Here is a 20,914-nt window from a genome sequence, read left to right on the forward strand (position 1 = left end):
AGATTTTCGAAATTTTACGCAAAAACAATGTTGCCAACGTAAGCTGTCCTAAATGAATAACAGCTGCGAGTGCCACCCTTTACATTTAAAGGGTAGTTTCAATCTATCAGAGCGAACCTTGGCCGATAAAAAAAAATACGTATCAAATATTTTTCATAGTTCTACAAATGTGCAAAGTTTCATTCAAATCGGTGAGTGACACTTCCGTAGGTTTACTTGTGAGATTGACATAACCCTCGTAACGACGCGAACGATTCAAATTCGATCTGTAGATATACGTGAAAACGCGTCTCGATATTAATCGTTACTCCATATTGTGTCATTTTTAACCCCATCAATGTTCTCAAGTGGAGCTGCACTTTGAGCACTTCATTTCATATATTTACAATCAAAATATATTAAAGTAAATTATTTTACAAATTTATTATTCTAGCCTTTATTTAGAAATATCAAAGAAGGCAATTTTGTGAATTTTTTCAGATTGTTTTAATACTTTTACTCCTCGAGAAACGCGCCGAAAAATAAAAATGATCTTCCCACGTCCACTTTGAAGGTGCTAAAAATAACAGTACGGGTTAGAGTTCGTGGAAATGTCCGAAATTTAATAATCAACCGAGGCGTATCGTGTTTTCGATGCACGCGCGTGTTTATTAACAAATTGTACGTCTCCACTCGCCTATCGTTTCCGATATCAGACAAGGACAACGATTTGTTGTTTCGTAAGGGCATCACGTTTCGGGCATGCAAATTTCTCGCATCCCTCGCATTCCTCTTGGACGCTGATCTCGAAATCGAGATTTCGCGCGAAGAGCGATTTCCGCGATTTTCATTCATCTTTCGTATAAGATTGTATATTTTTCTTTCTTTTTATTATATTTTTATTATTTTTTTATTATCTTTTCCCTTTTTTGCCATTAGCGACACGTTCGACGAAAGCGTCGCTCGTGTGTCGCTCTCGAAAATTTTCATTTTGGCGTAATACGAGATTGGTATTCGGGATTCAGGCGAAATTCCACGCTTTTTGGGTAAAATGCCAGTGGTTAAAAAACGATATTTTCCGGGAATGAAACTAGGTCTTTTCTATTAAAAACGTTAGAATAAATAGAGAATCTCCTTATCGATACTCGTCACTTGAGAAAGTGTTTCCTAATTTAAGCTTTATCCAAAGTAAAGTTCGGAGTAGATTAAGAAGTAACATAGAAAATTAATTAACTTCGCGCTACAAGATGTCAAATGATAAACGCAAACGAGATTTATAAAAATTTTTAACTCTATTATCATTTATTTCTCTTGTTAAAAGTAAAAATTAATATAAAATTTCGTAACATTTGTATCTCTAAAATTTTTCGTTTAAAAAATGTATTAATTTGAATGAAAAGAGATTTTATTATCACATCGATTTCGTTTTTTTTTTTAAACTATATGATTAATTAAATAAAGTTTATTTTATTAAATTTATTATTAGGGTTTATTAATTAAAATGGTAGGATATTAATAGGATTTATTAATTAAAATTATTAAAAAAATACTTTTTTGCATAAAACTTTATATTTATATAAATATAAATTTATATTTATTATATAAATTTATTTCAATACGTTACATGGTTGGTTACACTTTTATGGTAGTTTTTAATCGGACCGACTTTTTCAATCAACCCTAGTCACACATGCTTTACACATTTTACACAAAATTCCAATAATCTCAAACCGTGATACTGAAATCCCCCAAGTGATCCGAAATAATCCCAGCATAATCATGAAACGCGATTAATAAGCGACTCTATAACAGACGCAACGAGACGTGATAATTACATATATTCCGCAAATGTTACATATATTACTTCCTATCGGATACAATCCACGCTTTATTCGGGACGAAGCTCTTTTTCCTAAAAAGAGCTCTTCGAATTCACTTGCTTTACATCGATTACGTGCCGTTGATTACTTCGTGAGGGGAAGTGGTACCTTTAAGATTTTATTTTCTCCCTTTTTCTCATAAAAGTCTCTCGGAAAAGGATGTACTTGATTCGTCAAGCGTTGACGCGCGGTTACATAATGGAACCCTCGAATTTCGCCCCCGCTAGGTGCATATTATATATCGCAAAGGGATTGGGCTTGCGTAATAGAACATTTATCGTATTTGGCGGCGTCGTTGCCATGGAATCACATGGGCGCACGCGTTTCTGACGTTTCTCTGACCGCTTAGAAATCACGTTTCTATCACGCGTGCACGTGCATGTATGTATTCGCGTTATCTGCCTGATCGAAATTTGGCTCCAACCGTAATTACATACGCCTATCTCGCATCCTATCTGTACGGTAATTAACATCAATATCGTTGCTCGGATCTATCTAAAATAGAGATGATACTTATTAATGAGTTAATAAGTGCACATAACAATTTTTTTTACATACATCTCGCGTTCTTTATCTCGCAATTTATTTTTTCACTATTTACGAGTTAATAAATCAAGTAATGATAATAACTCGCTTATGGATTGGAAATTATTAATGTGAATAATAATTCTTGATGCATAAGCAAGTTTTCTCGTAAAATTTCTACGTTTGTCTCTTTTGATATATAGGGTGTTTCTTAAGTGCGAAAAATTTTACGAAATGATTCTTTGTCGAAAATTAAGGAAGGGGTTTTTCATATAAACATGTACTCCTACATCCTTCCCTGTGGAGTTACACTCCTCCAAAGATGGGGGTAAAAATTAGGTTTTTATTTTTTAGGTTTTTAGGTTTTTATTATAAAATTTTGTTTTTGTTCCAATTCTCCCAACATTTCCTCTAATTTTATTTTTATTTTAAAATTTATAACTTCTCGTAATTCGAAACCTATGCTATTTAGCATCGTGCTGTGCACGATAACGTATTTTATTTTTTTCTTAAAAACTACTGATTTTATGAAAAAAATAAAAGAAATAAAAAAGTTTCTAAATAAATCAAATTTTTTAATGCATATTTTTAGATGATCATATTCCGGCCTATTAAAAAGTTCTAATAAAAAATTGAATAGGGGTTGCTAGTTTCATCCCCTTATAACAATAGGCTGAAAAAATATTAATAAATAACCTTTTTACTAGTGAAAAATATCCACCTAATTTCATTTCTTTAACTTGTTCCAAATTTGAGAAAAAAATAAAAATCTAATGTTTACCCCCATTTTTGGAGGAGTGTAACTCCACAGGGAGGGATGTAGGAATATATGTTTATATGAAAAATCCTCCTTAATTTTCGACAAAGAATCATCTCCTAAAATTTTTCACACTTATTAAGAAACACCCTGTATACATTGTTACAATAATGTAACGGAGCAAAATGAATTGATCAAACGTAATATAGGAAATATTTGCGTAAGAATGAGGGCAGGATATTCTCTATGCATCGATAACAATGTATTTCATCAAAAATCGCACAAATTGTAATCCGTAATTACACATGTCTATCTCGTATCCTATCTGTTCAATAATTAACATTAATATCGTTATTCGAATCTATCTAAAGTAGAAACGATACGAATTAATAAATATACATTATGATTTTTTTATCTCGTAATTTCTCTTCTCATCTCATTACGCGTTCGTGAGTTTTAATACGTTTCGAATGTTTTTATTTAAACAAGATTTTTTTTTTTCGTGAAATTTCTGTTGATTTTATAAATATATATATGTGTCAATATACGGAATGAAATAAATTGGTGAAATATAATTGCAGGTATTTTGTGTGTACGTAAGGACTTTGGGGGCGATGTATTCTCTATGCATCGATATAACAATGTATTTCATAGAAAATCATAGGAATCGCAGATGTAATTATTTTTTTCAATTTTTTTCGTTATAACGATAGCTTTAGACAATAAAACGAATGTTGTTTGCGCTGTTCTCGTAGAAACGCAGCTGTATTTTATTGAAAACACGCGGAGATACGTAAGAAAAAATTCTCACTCGCGCGGAATAATTCTGTTTTACTCGTTCTGTTTTTTTTTTATGCGTCCCGTTAAATTTTTATTCAACGTCACACTTTTCCATACCCGCAAGTATCGCGCAATTTATCAATGACGTAATCAATGTGAAACGATTCGGTGTCAACGTGTCGCAGCAACCAAACACGAAGAGAACCATGGAGTTTTAACATCCCTCTTGTTGACAAATTACTCGAAACGACTATATTGCACTACGAATTGAAAAATCGATTCCCTCTGATATTCGAGACGTCGATTGATGCTCCGTGTTAAGGTCCGGAGAAACAAGAGTATCTTACTCCCGAAGAAGTGCGTGCAATTAATTCGCGATTAATTATCGGTATAATCATTAGCGCCTCGTCACCGCCGCGATTATCGATTGCAATCGGTAGATATTTATTTCTAGAGAGTACAATCTGTGCGCCTTATCAGTGTAATGGATGTATAAATATAATTATAATTTTGTTATATTAAACAAAATATTCATTATTATATTATATTAAATAATTATAAAAGAAAAATAAATGTAATTATAATTTTTTATATTAAATAAGTATTTATATAATAATAATTATTTATATAACATTAATATTATATAATATTAATATTATATAATATTAATAATATATAATATTAATAATATATATTAATAATATATAATATTAATAATTATATAATAAATAAATAATCATAATATAATCTTTATAAATAATTTTATTATATATACATAATATTTTTTAATATAATTTTTGGGGCGATTGTACTGCAAAACCTGCATTTTCCGTGGCAATAATCAAAATCGGTATTGAAAATATATTTAAAATATATTTTCTCGCCGACGAACTCGCTTATCGGCCGTCGCGATCTTTTTACAAATTAGTCCTTGCCATAACCGACAATTATGCGAGATCCAGCGCGATCGGACGTTGCCGGGTGAAGGATATTCCCCATCTTTTGCAATGATCGATCACCGATCACCGACGAAGGTCAATGCGACGCGTCCTGCTTCTCCTGTGATGATTGTGACGTATCGATTTTTTGTTCAGGATCACAAGAACATAAATTTTTTATTTATATAAAATTATATTTAAAAAATTATATATATATATATATATATATATATATATATATATAATATTAAAAATTATATTTAAAAAGAAAAAAAATATAAATTGTATTCAAAATTATATTTAAAAAAATATATATTTTTTAAAAATTATAATTAAAGTTATGCAGATACACACATACACGTTTTATACCCACATACACGTATATTCTGCGCGTGTTCTGCACGTATTATATATATAAAGAAGAAAAACATATTTTTCCCATTCTTTCTCGATATGTGAAAAAGGAACATGATGCGCAGGATAGAATCATTCTTCTCGATATTGAAAACAATTGAGATTTTATCTTCATATCTCTTACGTATTAAATCTGCCCCAGCACATCGCGAGAATTTTTTAACAAAACATTCCCTCTCTAAGAATAATATTAGTAAAGCCGGCTGATAATCTCACGATTTGGTTTGTTTCACAAGCATTTAACGCTGTGATATTTTCTGGAGACTGGTATAAACATCTATCACGTTTGAGGATTCGCAATAATAATAAGATTGATTGATTTACGAACAACGAGGAAGGTCAGTTCTCGACGAAAGGAGCTTCTTGGAAAGAAGGATCTCGCTTCTTTTTTATTTAATATTTCCATACGACCGAAGAATGCACGCGGATCTTTAACCATCGCCTGATGATGTATCCTCGGCGAGGTGAAACGACGAGGAATCTCTCGGCGCGGAACAGACGTGATATGTCATCGCCAACCTCGTTTCGGATCGACCATGATTACGGTTATCCATTTTCGCAGAGGATAATAAGCCGAGCGATCCTTTTCCAGCCGGTTTATTTATCGTCTCGCAGCACGAGAAAATATTTACGCACGATACATACAATCGAGATTCTCGACCGTGAAAGCGCGCGATTATTTTATCCATTTTCCGCAGAATTTCAGGACCGCGCGTGACCTTAAGAGTCGACGATCGATCTGCGTCTCTTGGCCGAGAAAAGGAATTCAAGAAGCGAACGTCCTTAAGATTCAGCATAAGTGCCTCCATCCTTTCTCCGCAAACGTTACACGTCGAAAAATTAATAGTACGTCGCTCTACTCGACCGTGACGCGTTTAATTTGATCGGGAATCTTGTGTAACACGAACACTCAATGGTACGATTATTATTCGCGCATTATGCAAGTGACTGTTGCATTCATCAATATTTAAGTTGGATATTATGGATATTAAACGACGAAAACAAACAAGCAAATATAATATTGCTTGACAAGTATTACACAACGCAACGTTCCGTGGACGATGTAATTCTATCTTGATTAATACATTAATCAATTAAGCGGTTAACTAAACCAGATATATACCTCTAATATTATATCGAGAGCTGATTTAACGGCACGATATTTTGATAGTTGACGTGATAATCGCATTTGAGTTCAATCAGCGTTATTACGTAATATCAATTCGACTGAAATTGTAACTTTAGGCATGCATTATAAATGAGACGTATTTTGCGCGAAACGGAAATTACGTTTGCGAAAAAGAAAATATAAATATCTAATAATCGCTTTCCAAGAGAATAAAAATTATCTCTGTAATCAATTTATTTATTATATTATATATTTATCTTGTTTATATATATTTATACATTTTTATTATATCTTTATAAAAAAAAATATTATTATATTAATATTATATTATATTAATATTATATTAATGTTATATTATTATATTAATATTAATTATAAATTTATTATATTATATATTTATTATATTCCTATATTATAAATTAATAAATAAATTTCTGTACGTATTGAATAAGAAATCGCGTGCTTCTTACATCATGTAAGCACGAAAAGAGGAATGAATTGTTGAGACCCGAAGCGACCTTGATTCGTGATGCACCTGCAGAGTTACAGAAGCCATCATGCAAGGGTTGACGTCGAGCGAGCAGGTGCAAACGACCTTCGCAACTTTGTTGGAGCCTCTCTCCTGCGGAATTTTCGGATGTTTTGGTAACGCGACGACGCCGGTGCAAGTGCAGGTGCAGTCATTCCGGACGGAAAGATATCGAGTTAACGGTATCGCGATCATCGGATACACGTTACCGGATTAATCGAGATTTCATGGCTGAGAGAGATGTCTTGCTCTATCCGTGCGTTGATTAATAAACGAGGTATCTACTACCTAGAAAAACATGGAAAAGCTAGAATTCTCTATTTTTTTATACCTGAAAATATCAGGAATTTTCAGGGATTTTTTGGAGACTAATGTAAGGGAGTTTTCGAAAAAAATATTCTCTTTGTGAATTGTTATGCTCTTGTATTATTACCAGTCGGCAAGCCAACTAAATTATGCGTTTAAAATATAAATACCAAGTTATAAAATTATATCTGATAGATTCAATGTCTTTTTTAACAGAATGGATAGGTGTGTGTGAAGTTAGCGTATCATTTTGTGGAAAATCATAAATAATTAAGAGTTCTGGCTTTATTTACAATAGTTATAGAGTTCTTGATAGTTTAAACAAATAGTTCTAGTGATTAAAGCAAAAAAAATGCCTTAGGATAAACTGATATGCCAACTTCACGCAGCATATCACTTTGTCCTATGATATTTTCCTTATCAACAATTGTTCAAATTTAAAAAATTTATAGTTCTACATGAGTTCTAAGAAGAGTTCTGCCTTTTAAGTTTAAAAAATATTAAATAAAACATAATGAAGAAACCTCTTATCTATAGATATATACAGATGATATGCTGGCCGTATTTCGATAGTTCTAACTTCACATACACAATGGATAATTCATATATTTTTCGTAATTTTTAATGATAAAAAATTAAAAATATGTAGAAAAATATTTATTTTATGAAAGCAATGCAGTTTTGTTTTCAATATATTTTCAAATCAAACATTTGAAATTTAAGTAGCTCTTTATTTTCCTCGTATAAATGAAAAACATTTAAAAAATGCAATACAATAAGAAAACTTATTTCAAAACTCTAAAAAAATTCTAAAAAATTTTCTTTACCTGGAATTTTGAATAAAACCAGAAGATCAAGGAATTTTTTTTATAATTTAAAAATATGTTGGACACAGAACTGCATAGCTTTTATAAGATAAATATTTTTCTGCATATCATTTTTAATTATATCATAAAAATATTTTATGACAGCAGACAATTTTTGGAAATGTTTCTTTTTGATTGTAATTTATCGAGAATTATTGGAGATAAGAACTTGAGATTTCCATTATTTTTGATTTTTGACATTTGTATTTATAATAAATCGGGATTATTAACGTCGCGATTTATATTTTTCGAAGAAAAAAAGATTGCATTATTTTATTTACGATCTTAAATCATTTGCGTGAAATCGATTGCAGCCTAAAAAGAAAGAGAGAGAGAGAGAGAGATGATTTCTCAAATGGACAGTCATTTAATTATCCTGTCGCTCAGAGGATAGAGCGTTCAAGTTTTATCTAAGATCAAGAGCTAAATATATCCCTTGAATAGCGAATTAGCTACTTTCTGCCAATGTTCACATGACGGGCGCGATTTGTTCCCCTCCAAATTGCGAGCATAATTTATATACTACTGATTCAATTCGCAAATCAATAGTGCTTGTTTGCGTAATCGCAATGATAAATAATAAACCTTGTTATTGTTTGCGCCGTGTAAATATAATCTAGAACTTGACATTGCGTCCAACACCAATACATCTATTTGCCCCAGTAACGTAATGAAATAATTACTCATATTGTGACATTTCTAGAGGGGGCTAACAATATCGATATCAAGATAAAATAATTAATCGATATGTTTGATATTTTTTATAACAAGTCCGATAACATTTCAGTATTTAAAAAAATTATTATGTATTAAGAAAAGAAAAAATAAAATGCAAATATCATATTGCTACTTATTCATTAATTATTATTGTATCAGTTATATTAATTATTATTATATAATTTATTATATTAATTATTTGTAATTGAAGATTACGAATTAAAGATAACAATCCGTCGAGGTATTTGTCGTTCTTCTAAAAATGCACGAAATGCATTTGTTTGTTCTCAATAATTTCCCATCGGAAAAATTGATCGTGTCAGAGGTCAAGCTGTCAGTGTCAAAGGACGCACGATGCTGGCGATGGCGGCGTCTCGATTCTCTCAGAGACGCTCTCACAGAACCGTCTCCGAATCGAAAATACCTCTCCTTTGAGACAGCCCTGGGGCACGTAAATTGCGCGCGCAGGCCGCGTTTGAAATTCGTGGCGCGCAGCGGAGGATCCTCGGGGGCCTGCGTTCCTCTCTCGCCTTTCGTTCCACGTCCATTCGTTGGCTCGTTCGTTGGGTTCGTTCGCTCTCTGCGCTCCCGTTCGGCTCCGGTCGTGGAAGTCGATGCTAAGGTCGGAGTGCTGTCGCGCGAGAAGGGAGTGTCTCGGGCGCCTGTCTCGCCGCCCTCCTCCCCGGGTCCTCCCAGTGATCCCGAATTTCCTCCGCGGGCACACGCGCTTCCCGCTGCTCGAGGATGACGCTCCCGAGTCGTCCGGTCTCGCCCGGCATCATTCGCGAGCGAACACGTTGGGTTGAACGCGCGATTTAAGAAGGTAATAATCACAATAGTAGATCAAAGTTTGTTCTCGAGGAAGAAAGGGAGAGAGGGAAGGAGGGGGAGAGAGGACCACCGAATGTTCCCGTGTCGGAGTCCGCCAGGTATCTCTCAGTGGCAGCGAGTGCACGGAGACTATCGATTGCCGAGTGTATTTAAACGGCTGCGCGTGGAATCGCTAATAACCCCGTTCTCGCTGGAGAAGCATCCTCTTTCCTTCAACGATACATCTCACCGTGACCGTCGACGAGAGTCTGCCCTCTCGATCGATCGATCGAGACATCGTCATCGTGCGTAACTCGAGTTGGCGAATCCTCCCTCCTGGTGCGAAGGGGAACAGTGCGGGGTATCCTTGACACTATGATGGGACGCGCGAGGTGGTGCCGGTAGTCCGCGGTTGGCCTCGAGAGATGTCCTCGTGACATGTTACCCCGTGACCTTGGCTGGCGCAACTATAACGTCCTCCGTGGAGAGGGTCGTCTTCTGGTGCGCGGATCAACGAGCGGCCGGTCCTTCAATCCGCGCGAGATCGAGTATCGCCTGCTGCCGCTGGTGCAGGTCAAGCCCGACTTTGTGATCCCATATGTGCTCTGCTGGCGAGTGCCGGGCGCAATTCACCGTATCCAGATTAACCCGTCGATTGTCCACCATCATCATCATCATCACCATCATCATCATCACCAACAGCAGCAGCAGCAACAGCAGCAATCGCATCACTATTACCAACAGCAGCATCGTCAGCGTCGACGACACCTTGAGGGAGCGTCGCGACCACGTCCATCGCCTTCCACGGAGCATCGTCCCACGTACGGCTCGCAGCGTGACATCTTTGCGGATTCTGGTATGGAAACAAGGTGAGTGGCCCTGAAGACCGTCGTCGGTTGGCCGTGAGGTTCTGAGGTTTCTCTCTGCGGTTCTCGGGCGTGTCGTCTGCCGGAGCCTGACGCTCTCGACATCCATCTGTGTAAAATCGTTTCTTTAATTAATTCAATTCTCTCTCGAATTAATTTAATCTCTTTAATTCGAACCCGGATCGAAGACGACCATCCCATTCAATGTACTGCGCAATTCAAGGATTGAGGCTTTGTATTTTTGGAATGAAACTTTCTTTCATCGAGGAGATAAACGCTCTAGCTTTTCGAAATCCATTCGATATCAATGAGTTCTGTAAGATTATTAATTAATGATGACGTCAGTTTTTTCTTTTACAATATAAAGATAATTAATTAATAATAAGCTACAATATAAGGATTTTCCACAATTTAACGCTACATTTTTCTTTATAAACACAATTTAACGAACAATTTTTTTTATAAATATACTCTCATGACACAAAATGTGTTAAACACATGTACGCACACACGACGATGTTTGATTCTCGTTGAGAGAACATGATACCCTGATACGTTTTAAATTTCGAATTAAATCCCTTCGCAAATGTATAAGGTATATATATCATTTTTTTTTAAATTATGAATACCTCTACGAGTGTGTAGGTAGACGTGGATAAACTGCATCGTAATGTGGCCGTAAAGCTTTTCGGACACGCGATGCGTCGGTTCATTGCCCGGTTGCCTGATGCCATGGGGCACCGCACCCTCGTCCAACAGCGAAATAGAAACATCTCGTCGTCACCTCGGCTCGACTCGAAACCTGACACTGTGCCAGGTGTTCCTACAATAGCAGAGAGCGCATTTTCGCCGATTAAACGTATCGCGTAGCCAACATTGCACTCGGTTATCGGATATTCATCCCGCAATTATATTGTGCTCAACCTGACACGCATTTATTGGAGATGCTAGAATCTATACAAGTGTATGTACATGGAGGAAATGCGTTTTTGAATTGACGCAATTGCACTTGAGGAGTCTTCGAGGCTCTGGCACGAAGGGATTTACACGACATATGCGCGATGTTAATGCAATGGGGCACCATAATCCGATCTCTCATGTCGAGATACTTTTCTTTTTACGCCCAAAGAGAGAAATAAAAGCTTGTTTATCGTCGTAAGCAGTTTCTTTCCACTCGATGACTTCCCGCTGACACACGTTTTAGCCCACGGATTTTCCTACGGAAACCTAAAACCGTACGCACAAAATAAGGTTTAGCTTCACCGATACATTATGAGAGAACAAAAGAGAAGTATGGACAATCCATTGTATCGTTTAACATGATTATTATATACAATATATCTATGCCAATCGCTTGTAAAAACGTACGCTTGCGCTCTGGGGAGGAAAAGGGGGAGGTTGTGCGAAAAGAGGTGGATTTTTGTGCGCTGACCGTTGGCACGGACAGGCCATTTCCGGCGGCTGAGAATGACGATTTCCCCGATTCTGCGTAGAAAAAGCGAATTTTCAAAAGCGAATAACACGACATTCATTCATCTTTGGATGTCATCCCTGCCTTGCCTAAGGGTACAAGAAGAGAAATGTCGATGAATCACGTCGACTTGAGGATGAATGTGTCACATCAATTCGCGTGTCACGTCCGAATTTTACAGATTGTTTATAGATTATATTTTTTATACATTTTTTATAGATTTTTTTATAGCTTATTTTTTTATAAATTCTTTTTTTATATTTATAGGTTATTTTTTATCGTCTTTTCATCTCGAACATCTTTCTAAAATCTGAACATTATTCCCTTTTTTAAAAAATATTTATTTTTTATGTTTGCATTGAATTTTGTGGGAAATTATATATTGTAACATTTATTAATAAATTTGAAAAAGAAACAGATTAAAATTTACACAGTGCAAAATTTCCTTCAGATTTATTGATCCATTTCAAAATTTTACATCTAAAAATGAAACATAATACAATTATTTGTCACCTGCAATATAATCGAAAAAAACTTTCAATAAATTTTTTCTTGCAAAATATATTCACATCCAAAAGTTTTCTGTTATCGATTGAAAAAGAAATATTAATTACATTTATGTTATTTAATAATGATGTTAAAAATTATTTCGCGACTTCAATTTTTTGCATAATTAAAATCTATTTATTTAACGTTTTAAACAAAGCCCCTGAAAAATACATTGTTTTAAAATAACAGTTTATTATTAAATTCATACAACTGACGGTACCATAAAAACAAAATGACGGTCGAGTAAAGTTGTAAGCCTTTCTCTAGCCCACCCTATTTTAATATCGTGCGGCTCATGCATTCTTCAGGTTTCGGGAGAGTCAAAAGTCGAATCGTTTTACGGTCACGAGAGACCGCCAAGAATATTCATAACGTTATTACCGCCCATAAATCTTCGATCGTGTTATATGCTATGAAGCAAAGAAATATTTATTGGTCGATGTCTACTTTTTTTTCCAACGTCCGTTCGTACGTACTAAGCTATAGATTCCCTTCCAAGTGACACAAATTGTTCACATCGACGTAGTAAAAAATGCAAAGAGCAAATGTCGTTTTGCAATGGTCGACGAAAGAATCCGTTATTCGTTCATTAAAATTAATGCATTGTCATTGTGTACTACGGGGAATAAACTATAAATATATTGTGCGACTCTGAACGGTCTTCATTTATAATATCTTACAAAAGGGTGAATAACAACATTGAAATATAGAGATTTAGTATTTTCCCATATTTTTGAAAAAAGAAAAAGAAGTTTAAACACGAAATTTAAACGTTTAAATGAAATTTGTTTTTAATGCAAAATATACCTTGTATGAAATATAGCATAAAAATGAATATAAATGAACAAGAATTTCTACATTTTTATTTTATTTTTGAAAGGAAGTGGAAAATTCAACGTGGCAGACTGTTTCCTGGGAGTTTAAATTTTTAAAGACCTCCACTCGCTTTCGTAGTTAAAAATTTTCCATTACGAGTAGGATCTCGTTCCTTTCACGTCACTGTAAAGTCGGAAGCTGCTTTAGAAAATTATCTACGATGAATCAATCACGTGTAACGAGTAGTAATCACTTTTAATAAGAGATGCGTCTCCGGTTCATTCAATCAGTGCGAATACGTTCGTGTAAATGGATAGTGATGTAAACATAATTCGGATCTAGAGCGAGGTTGTAAGATCGAGGTTGATAGTGAATGAGAAATGTTGTAAGAAAGCATAATTACGAGCATAATTACGATAGCTATATAAATAAAACGGAGAAATATCACTAACAATAAAATGAAAAATAATCGCTTGTTTTTTATAATTTTATATAAATTTTAAAAACATCAATTGTTCTCGTATATGTCTGTCTTCTCTTTAAAGTTCCCAAATTGTTAAGGGAGCAAGTTGTAAAATTAGATAGCAAGACTATCTAATTTTATGTTCTTTTCTACTGGGAGATAACATGAATAATTTTTTTTCTCTCTCATATATTTGGATACATTTTAGTCGATGTTTCTTGCTAAGAGTAAGAGCTCTTTCTAAAATTTTATTATAAAAGCTTAAATAAAGTCAATTTTTTTAGCAATTTTCGATAAAAATATATATTTTTTTTAAAACTAATAATCAAATCTAGTTTGTTTATTTCTGAGTAATTTAACAAATAATGATCGAATCAATAATTAAAAAAAAAAAGATAGAGGTCAGAAAACATGATTTTATAGGAAAATATTTGACAGACGCTATTTTTATACATTCACACATTTTCCCCAGGCATTTAAACGTGAAATCACTTTATATAACTCGAAATACGTGTTGATATTATTAAAAATAAACAAAATTTTGATATTTTAATCATTTTAAAGTGCACCCGCCCCCTCAAGATATTAAGGAGATCTTTCAAGATTTATGGAAATGGGCGAAAAAAATGTGTGTCATCAGTATATAAAGAGTAGCGATATGAAATTTAAATTTTTGCGAGGGCACACTCGATGGCTCTCGGATATTAAAAGAAATGAAATCATTGAAAGTCCTCTCTGTCTACATAGTTATGCTTGCTCGCGATTTATTGCAATCCGTAGAACTTTCCATCTTTCGAAAATGCGAATAATTCATTAAAAAGAAAAATAACTCTTCACGCTTCCAAAGCGTGTAAACGATGCGTACAATTTACATAAAGATATAAAATGTGTCCAGGCAAAATAGGATCTTGCATATATTATAATAATATAGATTATTTTCATTCGTAAGAGATAAAACTTGATGAGAGATTAAACTTGATGATAGCATATCACAAGTAATCTTATTTATTGAATTTTTATTAATACAGAAAAATTAGCAATGTGACATTTCTTTCATTTTACATCACGCAAAATGTATCTTTTATTTTACGTCAAAAGATTAAATATTATAAAATTTTTAAAAAGTTAGTCATACCTCGGTCAATTACTATCGATTTTTTCTATTACATTTTATTTTTTTCCATTTTATTTTTCTATTACATTTATTTTTTTTATTACATCGATACTTTTTTCATACAACATCAATGATACAAACATCTAACGCTTAGAAAAAATACATTTACAAGCATAATAAATCGGACGGCGAGATACATAAAGAAAATTCTAAATTTTGCCTTTCAAGAGGCTGTTCCAAAGAGAAAATACATATCGACGCTATCGTTACAATTGAAGTTGTGCTCGCGAAAGTAACGATCATCGATCTGAGATGACCTAGACGTATGTAGTCGTTAACGTTATCCCAAATTGATTCCCGCTTTATCTGAATAAACGGGAAGGAATATAGGGTAAACTCTCGACACGAGGAGAGAGACACGGATCGCGCGATTTTCTCTTGGCAAATGGAACAGTTTCTCGTCTTGACCGAGAGATATGTTAATTCGCGAGGTGGAGACGAATCCGCTCGATTGTAGGATACAGATTGTTCCCTCTAGGCCTAGGCAACGATTAATAGCTATCACAAGCCATAGCTGTCAGATGTCTTTTTTAATTTTTTTATACCACGTCATGTATCACGTTCTCTCGTAAACACGTCTATCAGATGTCATTACATCTTAATGTTCCGCGTGAACTAGTTTAGCGCTGTTAATTCAGGGGACGAGAAACGTCAGGCGGCGAGAGAAAGAGACAGGAAAGATTGTCGCGAGAAGGAAGCGAACTTTCTCGCGATCGCGAGGTCGTTGCACAACAATTAATATTTGCAATCTCCCTCGCGTAGTAACCTTTCATGTAAATACGGCCGATCGCGCGTTATTATCTTGCGATTAAAAATTCATTAAAGAGACGCGGATGACGTTCTTTTCCAGATGGTTTTTATTAAAAGTCAAGGAGAGCTTTACTTACGGAACGATTTCCTTTTTTTTCGCACGCTTGCACGTGCAACGTGTGATTTATTATGCTAACGAGAGCTGAAACGATGCGAGACGCGATACGAACCTTTTTACAAAAGGTTCTCCTATTTTACATCCATTACGACGACTATTGGAATTACACATTACTTATATTATCATGTATGTCATGCATGCAATACATTCATCTAATGTCAACTGGAATTTGTACTGTGTCTGACATTCTTACAAATTAATGCGATTCTTGCACATCGTTGTTTCTTTTCCTTCACAATCGAACGTTCACTGAATTATCATTATTGCTGTTTGCATTATTCGGAATAATAACTGAAAATTTTATAAAATCCCTGTCAACAAGAAGATATTTGTGTAATAATTTACACTATAATAATTCGTAATAATTTAATTATGATAATAATAATAATAATTTATGTTATAATAATTTATATAATATTATAAAAATAACAATAATAATCTGTTATAATTTACTATAATAATTTATATTTGCAATAATATTATTATTTATATTATTATTTATATTATTATTATATTATTAATATTATTATTTATAACACAATTTTGAGCAATAATAATATAATATATATATATAAGGTTTTATATAATTATTATTATATCTTGTCATAAACATATACAATATTCATCGAAACTTAATGAGATTAAAACACTGGCTGATTTTGGGGAGTTTTGCGGTAAAAAAGAATTAAATCGCATTTTTACCTATCGCAATTTATATTGCTTGATCTCTCTGTCAGTGCAATTCGCACCATTGAAGAGAAGAACTACCGTACGTTGTCACGAATCGGACTTTCCGAGCTTAGGCGAAAGGGCGGGATTTCTTCTTCGTCGCTCGCGTACTCCGAAAATCCTGACGGACGATCGCAGGGGTGGAAGACAGAGAAAGAACAACGTCGGGAGAAGGGAAACGAAAAGTTTTCGAGGGCGATTTTTCTAGGGCAAAAAAAGATGACGCGTTGTTACAGAGCTCGGCATCTCTCCTCTGGGGCATCTCTCTCTTTCTTTTTCACCCCCGACGTACACGGCGATAAAAATCCTCGGATTCGTCGGAATACTTTCCCCGGGTTACGCGCGCGAGCCATCGAAAACCACCCCGTGAAGGAGACTAACGGACGTAGAGGAGAAGAGGGCGGACGAAGGGGAGACAGACAGCCAGGTCGGGAGACATGGCGGGTTGCGATGTTGGATTTAATTTAAGCGTCGCTCCGAATCTTCGGCGTCTTTGCGATGCCACATTGCTGCTCGCATTCCCGTCGACTTCCGGGAGAGTTGATACCAGCAGCGGTGGCAACGTGCGGCGAATTTTAGAAACGGAAACGACCACCGAGTATCGATATCTCGCGCAGTTTGCCCCCGCTAAGGATACGAAATCCTCGCCGACGTCCCCTCCCTTCTCGCTTGATAAATTGCGAAAATGAACGTGAAATTAATCATTTAGTTCGTAATTACTTTGTTCAATTGAATTATTTATTTAATTAATTATTTCTCTCCCTTTTGGTCTGCACTGTTTTAACGTACTTTTGATCGTTTTTTTTTTCTTTGACATAAATCCGAGCGGTTGGTCATTAGTGGTTATAGTGTACAAAAATTACCCTTGATACAGATTACCTTTAAATTACCTCAAATTACTTAAGATTACCTAATATTACCTCAAATTTTTAATAGATAATACTGGAAAAAATAAGATGGTGTGCAGTACTAAAATTACAGCTTCAAAAAAATCATCCTCTAGTGAAAAATACAGTCGACAAAATCGATTAAAAAGAAAATTACAAATAATATCTCCAAATCAAATGTTCATTACTCAATATTTTTTCTATGTTAATAAAATTTCGAAAATAGTATAAGAAAATGACATTTTGAAGAAAGCGTTTTTTGAGCATGCCGAGGAACTTCGATGTCTTAAAAAAAGTATTGCTTCGATCCCAAATAATATTGACGGTTTTTTTAAACGTCTTATGGAAACGGCAATTCTCAACAATGCTAAAACGAATCCGAAGAATAATCAATATGAAGAATCTTTTAAGAGATTTTGCACATATCTTGTCATTGATAAGGATGCATTTCGCAATTTTTATATATTTGTATTTTTAGTTATTTTTAGCTTTTTTGAATTTTGTTTTGAATAATAAGTAGACGCCTGACTTACGAAACGACTTTACATGCCAATTTGAATTGGCATTATTCCATCTGTATCCACTATCAGCAGGGTAATAAATTCAAACTATTGTTTACTTCGGGAAGGTGAATTTCGTTTTAAGGAACTAAGTGACTTCTTAACGCAAAGAAATTTGCCTAAAATAGTTTGGCTTAGTGAAAATGCGACTGGAATTACCGGCAGAATATTCAATACATGAAAATTGTAATATAGGTTTTGTTTTACCGTTAAATGACGATAGCTTACCAAAAATTGTGGATAAGAATGCATTTCGCAATTTTTAAACGCTCGTGTGTTCGTGGCCTGAGAGAGAAAGCATTACAAGACGTAATACCGCGAAACCTAACCACGACAATTCGTAGACTGCAAAAAAGCACGTTTTTACGAAGCGTTGATTCCAAAAATCAACTGCAAATGTGTATTATTGTAAAAAGATACAAGTTCGTCAATGAGAGAGAGAGAGAGAGAGAGAGAGAGAGAGAGAGAGAGAGAGAGAGAGAGAGAGAGAGACGTTCACTAACTTCAAAAATTAAAGATTACCTTAGATTACCTCAGATTATCTGAGACTACCTTAAGAATACCTAGAATTACCTACAGATTATTTGATATTACCCTTAGATTATTTAGATTTCCTATTAGATTACCCAAGATTACCTGAGAATGCTAAAGATTATTTAGAATTACCAAAAATTACCCAAGATTACCCAAGATTACCCAAAATTTCCTTTGGATTGCCGCTGAACTATCTAGCCCTTTTTACAGAAATTACCTCAGTGACCAACCCCTCGCATAAATCTTGTAATCTCTGTCAAACATTTTCGCTCTTCATGACTTCGACAAATTTCGAGAAATTTGTAAATTTTTACGAACTTAACTAAAATGACAGATCGACATTTTTTATGTCGAAACTATTACATCTCACTCATTGAAGATTTTTAAAGTCGCGCAAATGAACTGTACAAGGAAACTTATCATTTTCCTTTCAATAGTTGACAGTATTTTTAATATTACAACTGAAAAAAATTATTTTATTGCTCGCTATTAAAAATTATGCGAGTATATTTCTATATATTATGATGTATGTATATATATTTTTTTAAATGTCAAACGCCTTTTTGTTCCGACACGCAAACACCTGCGAGGCTTATTCCGGAATTACGTGTTTCCTGCATACAAAGCGTTTGACTCCCCTTTTTTCAACCGCGCGTTTTTCCGAAGCATACGCGAGGTGCCGACAGTCGGCCATTTCTCATTCATAAATTATTTATTTCGCGGTGGGAGGGAGAAAAAAGTTCTGAATGACTGTGCTAGTGTATTGCTAATTATACGCTAAAAGATGTTAAAAGAACAATTGGGAAAAATAATTTATATACTTCTTTGCAATATATAATTGATTGACAATAATTACCCAATATTTTATTGCTTGCAATAAAAAATATATTTATGATAATTTTTAAAATACATTATTTAAGATATCAAGAAGTATTTGTACAATTTTTAGTAGCGCACAATAAAATAATTTTTCTAATGATGTAACATTAAAAGAACTAACGTCAAACACTTAAAAAGATGATAATTCTTTTGACGTTATTTGTGATTTCAATACTTCGTAGTTTATGTAAATAATAATGTTGTCAAAAAATACATCGTTTATTGTTACACTTTATTGTTTATAAGCATATAAAATGTCATTCTTGAATTTTGTTTAATATAAATTTTGTTAAATTATATAAAATAATCTTGAGATTATACAGAAAAATTTTTATTGTGTTTAATATAATTGTCTTTAATAAATTCGTCACTAGCAGTTTAAATGATTTTTAATTGAGAGATTTATATTTCTTTTCTTATTATTTCAATATTACAAAAATTAGAAAAAGGAGAAGACAACAAAACAGAGAAAGAGCGTATGATTACAATATTGAGATATTTAGTAATTTTAATATCTACTCGTTAGTTTGGATCTTTACCTAAAATTTGACAGATATCGTCGGGTTTAAATCACTATTACTACACAAAAAAAATATTCGCACTCCGAATATTCAAAGCTCAAAACCACGTGCCAATTTACGTCATGTGTGATTTAGCCATTTCGCAAAACGAGATATCCGACTTGTGTAAAACGGGATTGCCCTCAAAGCCGGACGGCCATGTCCCTTTGTGAGAACGATCCTCTCTCTCTCTTTCTCTTTTTCTCTCTGCCTCTACAAATATATCTTTTTTTTATACTCGCTCAATCGTTTAAAACAAATCATTGCGCATATCGCCGTCAGACCCGATCGCTTGCCTTCTCCAAGCACGGAAAAATTCGAGAGCCGCAATTCGCACAAACCGGTCCGGCAAAAAGGATCCCAGGATTTCCAGAGATTCGCAGAACCCGATCGCGATCCGATCCTGGGTTCCCTAGGAAATACGTCTCTACGTCTCCTCAAGCTTCTCGAAACTCCACAAGGTCCGCGTGCTTGAAAAGTTGAGCTTTCTCCCAACTTTCGTGCGACTTGGAAAAATAAATCCACGAATGCGAGGAAAAGTTGAAAATCTTTCGGCAGGCGTGTATAACGGTGCAAATATTTCGGTGCACTTGCGAAATTTCGAGTAATTTTCGAAATTCTTCTCAGACGAGAACTTTCGATACGCAGTCTTGCGTTATATGTTTTCTTTCATAACTTTGGAGAAAATTTTCAACATTACATGTGGACGGGTTTCTTGGTAAATTTTGAATCTGAATTTTCTGCCGAAGCTTATTAAAAGTAAACTTTTATGGAAGGAGATAACAAGATAAAGCTTTAATATTTAATTGTAACTTACAATTGTAACTTTCGATTTCTCAATATTGAAGAAATAATGTTTTTATATTTT

General features: G+C 34.3%; 1 protein-coding gene across 1 annotated transcript in view; it reads left to right on the forward strand.

Moving 5' to 3' along the window:
• The first annotated feature begins 9,407 nt into the window (after positions 1-9,407).
• LOC145976615 (protein gustavus-like) overlaps positions 9,408-20,914 on the forward strand; it is a 169,397-nt gene continuing 157,890 nt past the window's right edge. Inside the window, exon 1 of the mRNA XM_083107846.1 lies at positions 9,408-10,499. Within this exon, the coding sequence (XP_082963972.1) occupies positions 10,069-10,499 (431 nt within the window). The 5' untranslated portion in view covers positions 9,408-10,068. The remainder of the gene's footprint in view (positions 10,500-20,914) is intronic.

The sequence above is a fragment of the Camponotus vicinus genome, unplaced genomic scaffold (genome assembly GCF_025532165.1).
Source record: "Camponotus vicinus isolate PSW18456_S1 unplaced genomic scaffold, iyCamVici1.0 SCAF_1, whole genome shotgun sequence".
Classification (NCBI taxonomy): Eukaryota; Metazoa; Arthropoda; class Insecta; order Hymenoptera; family Formicidae; genus Camponotus; species Camponotus vicinus.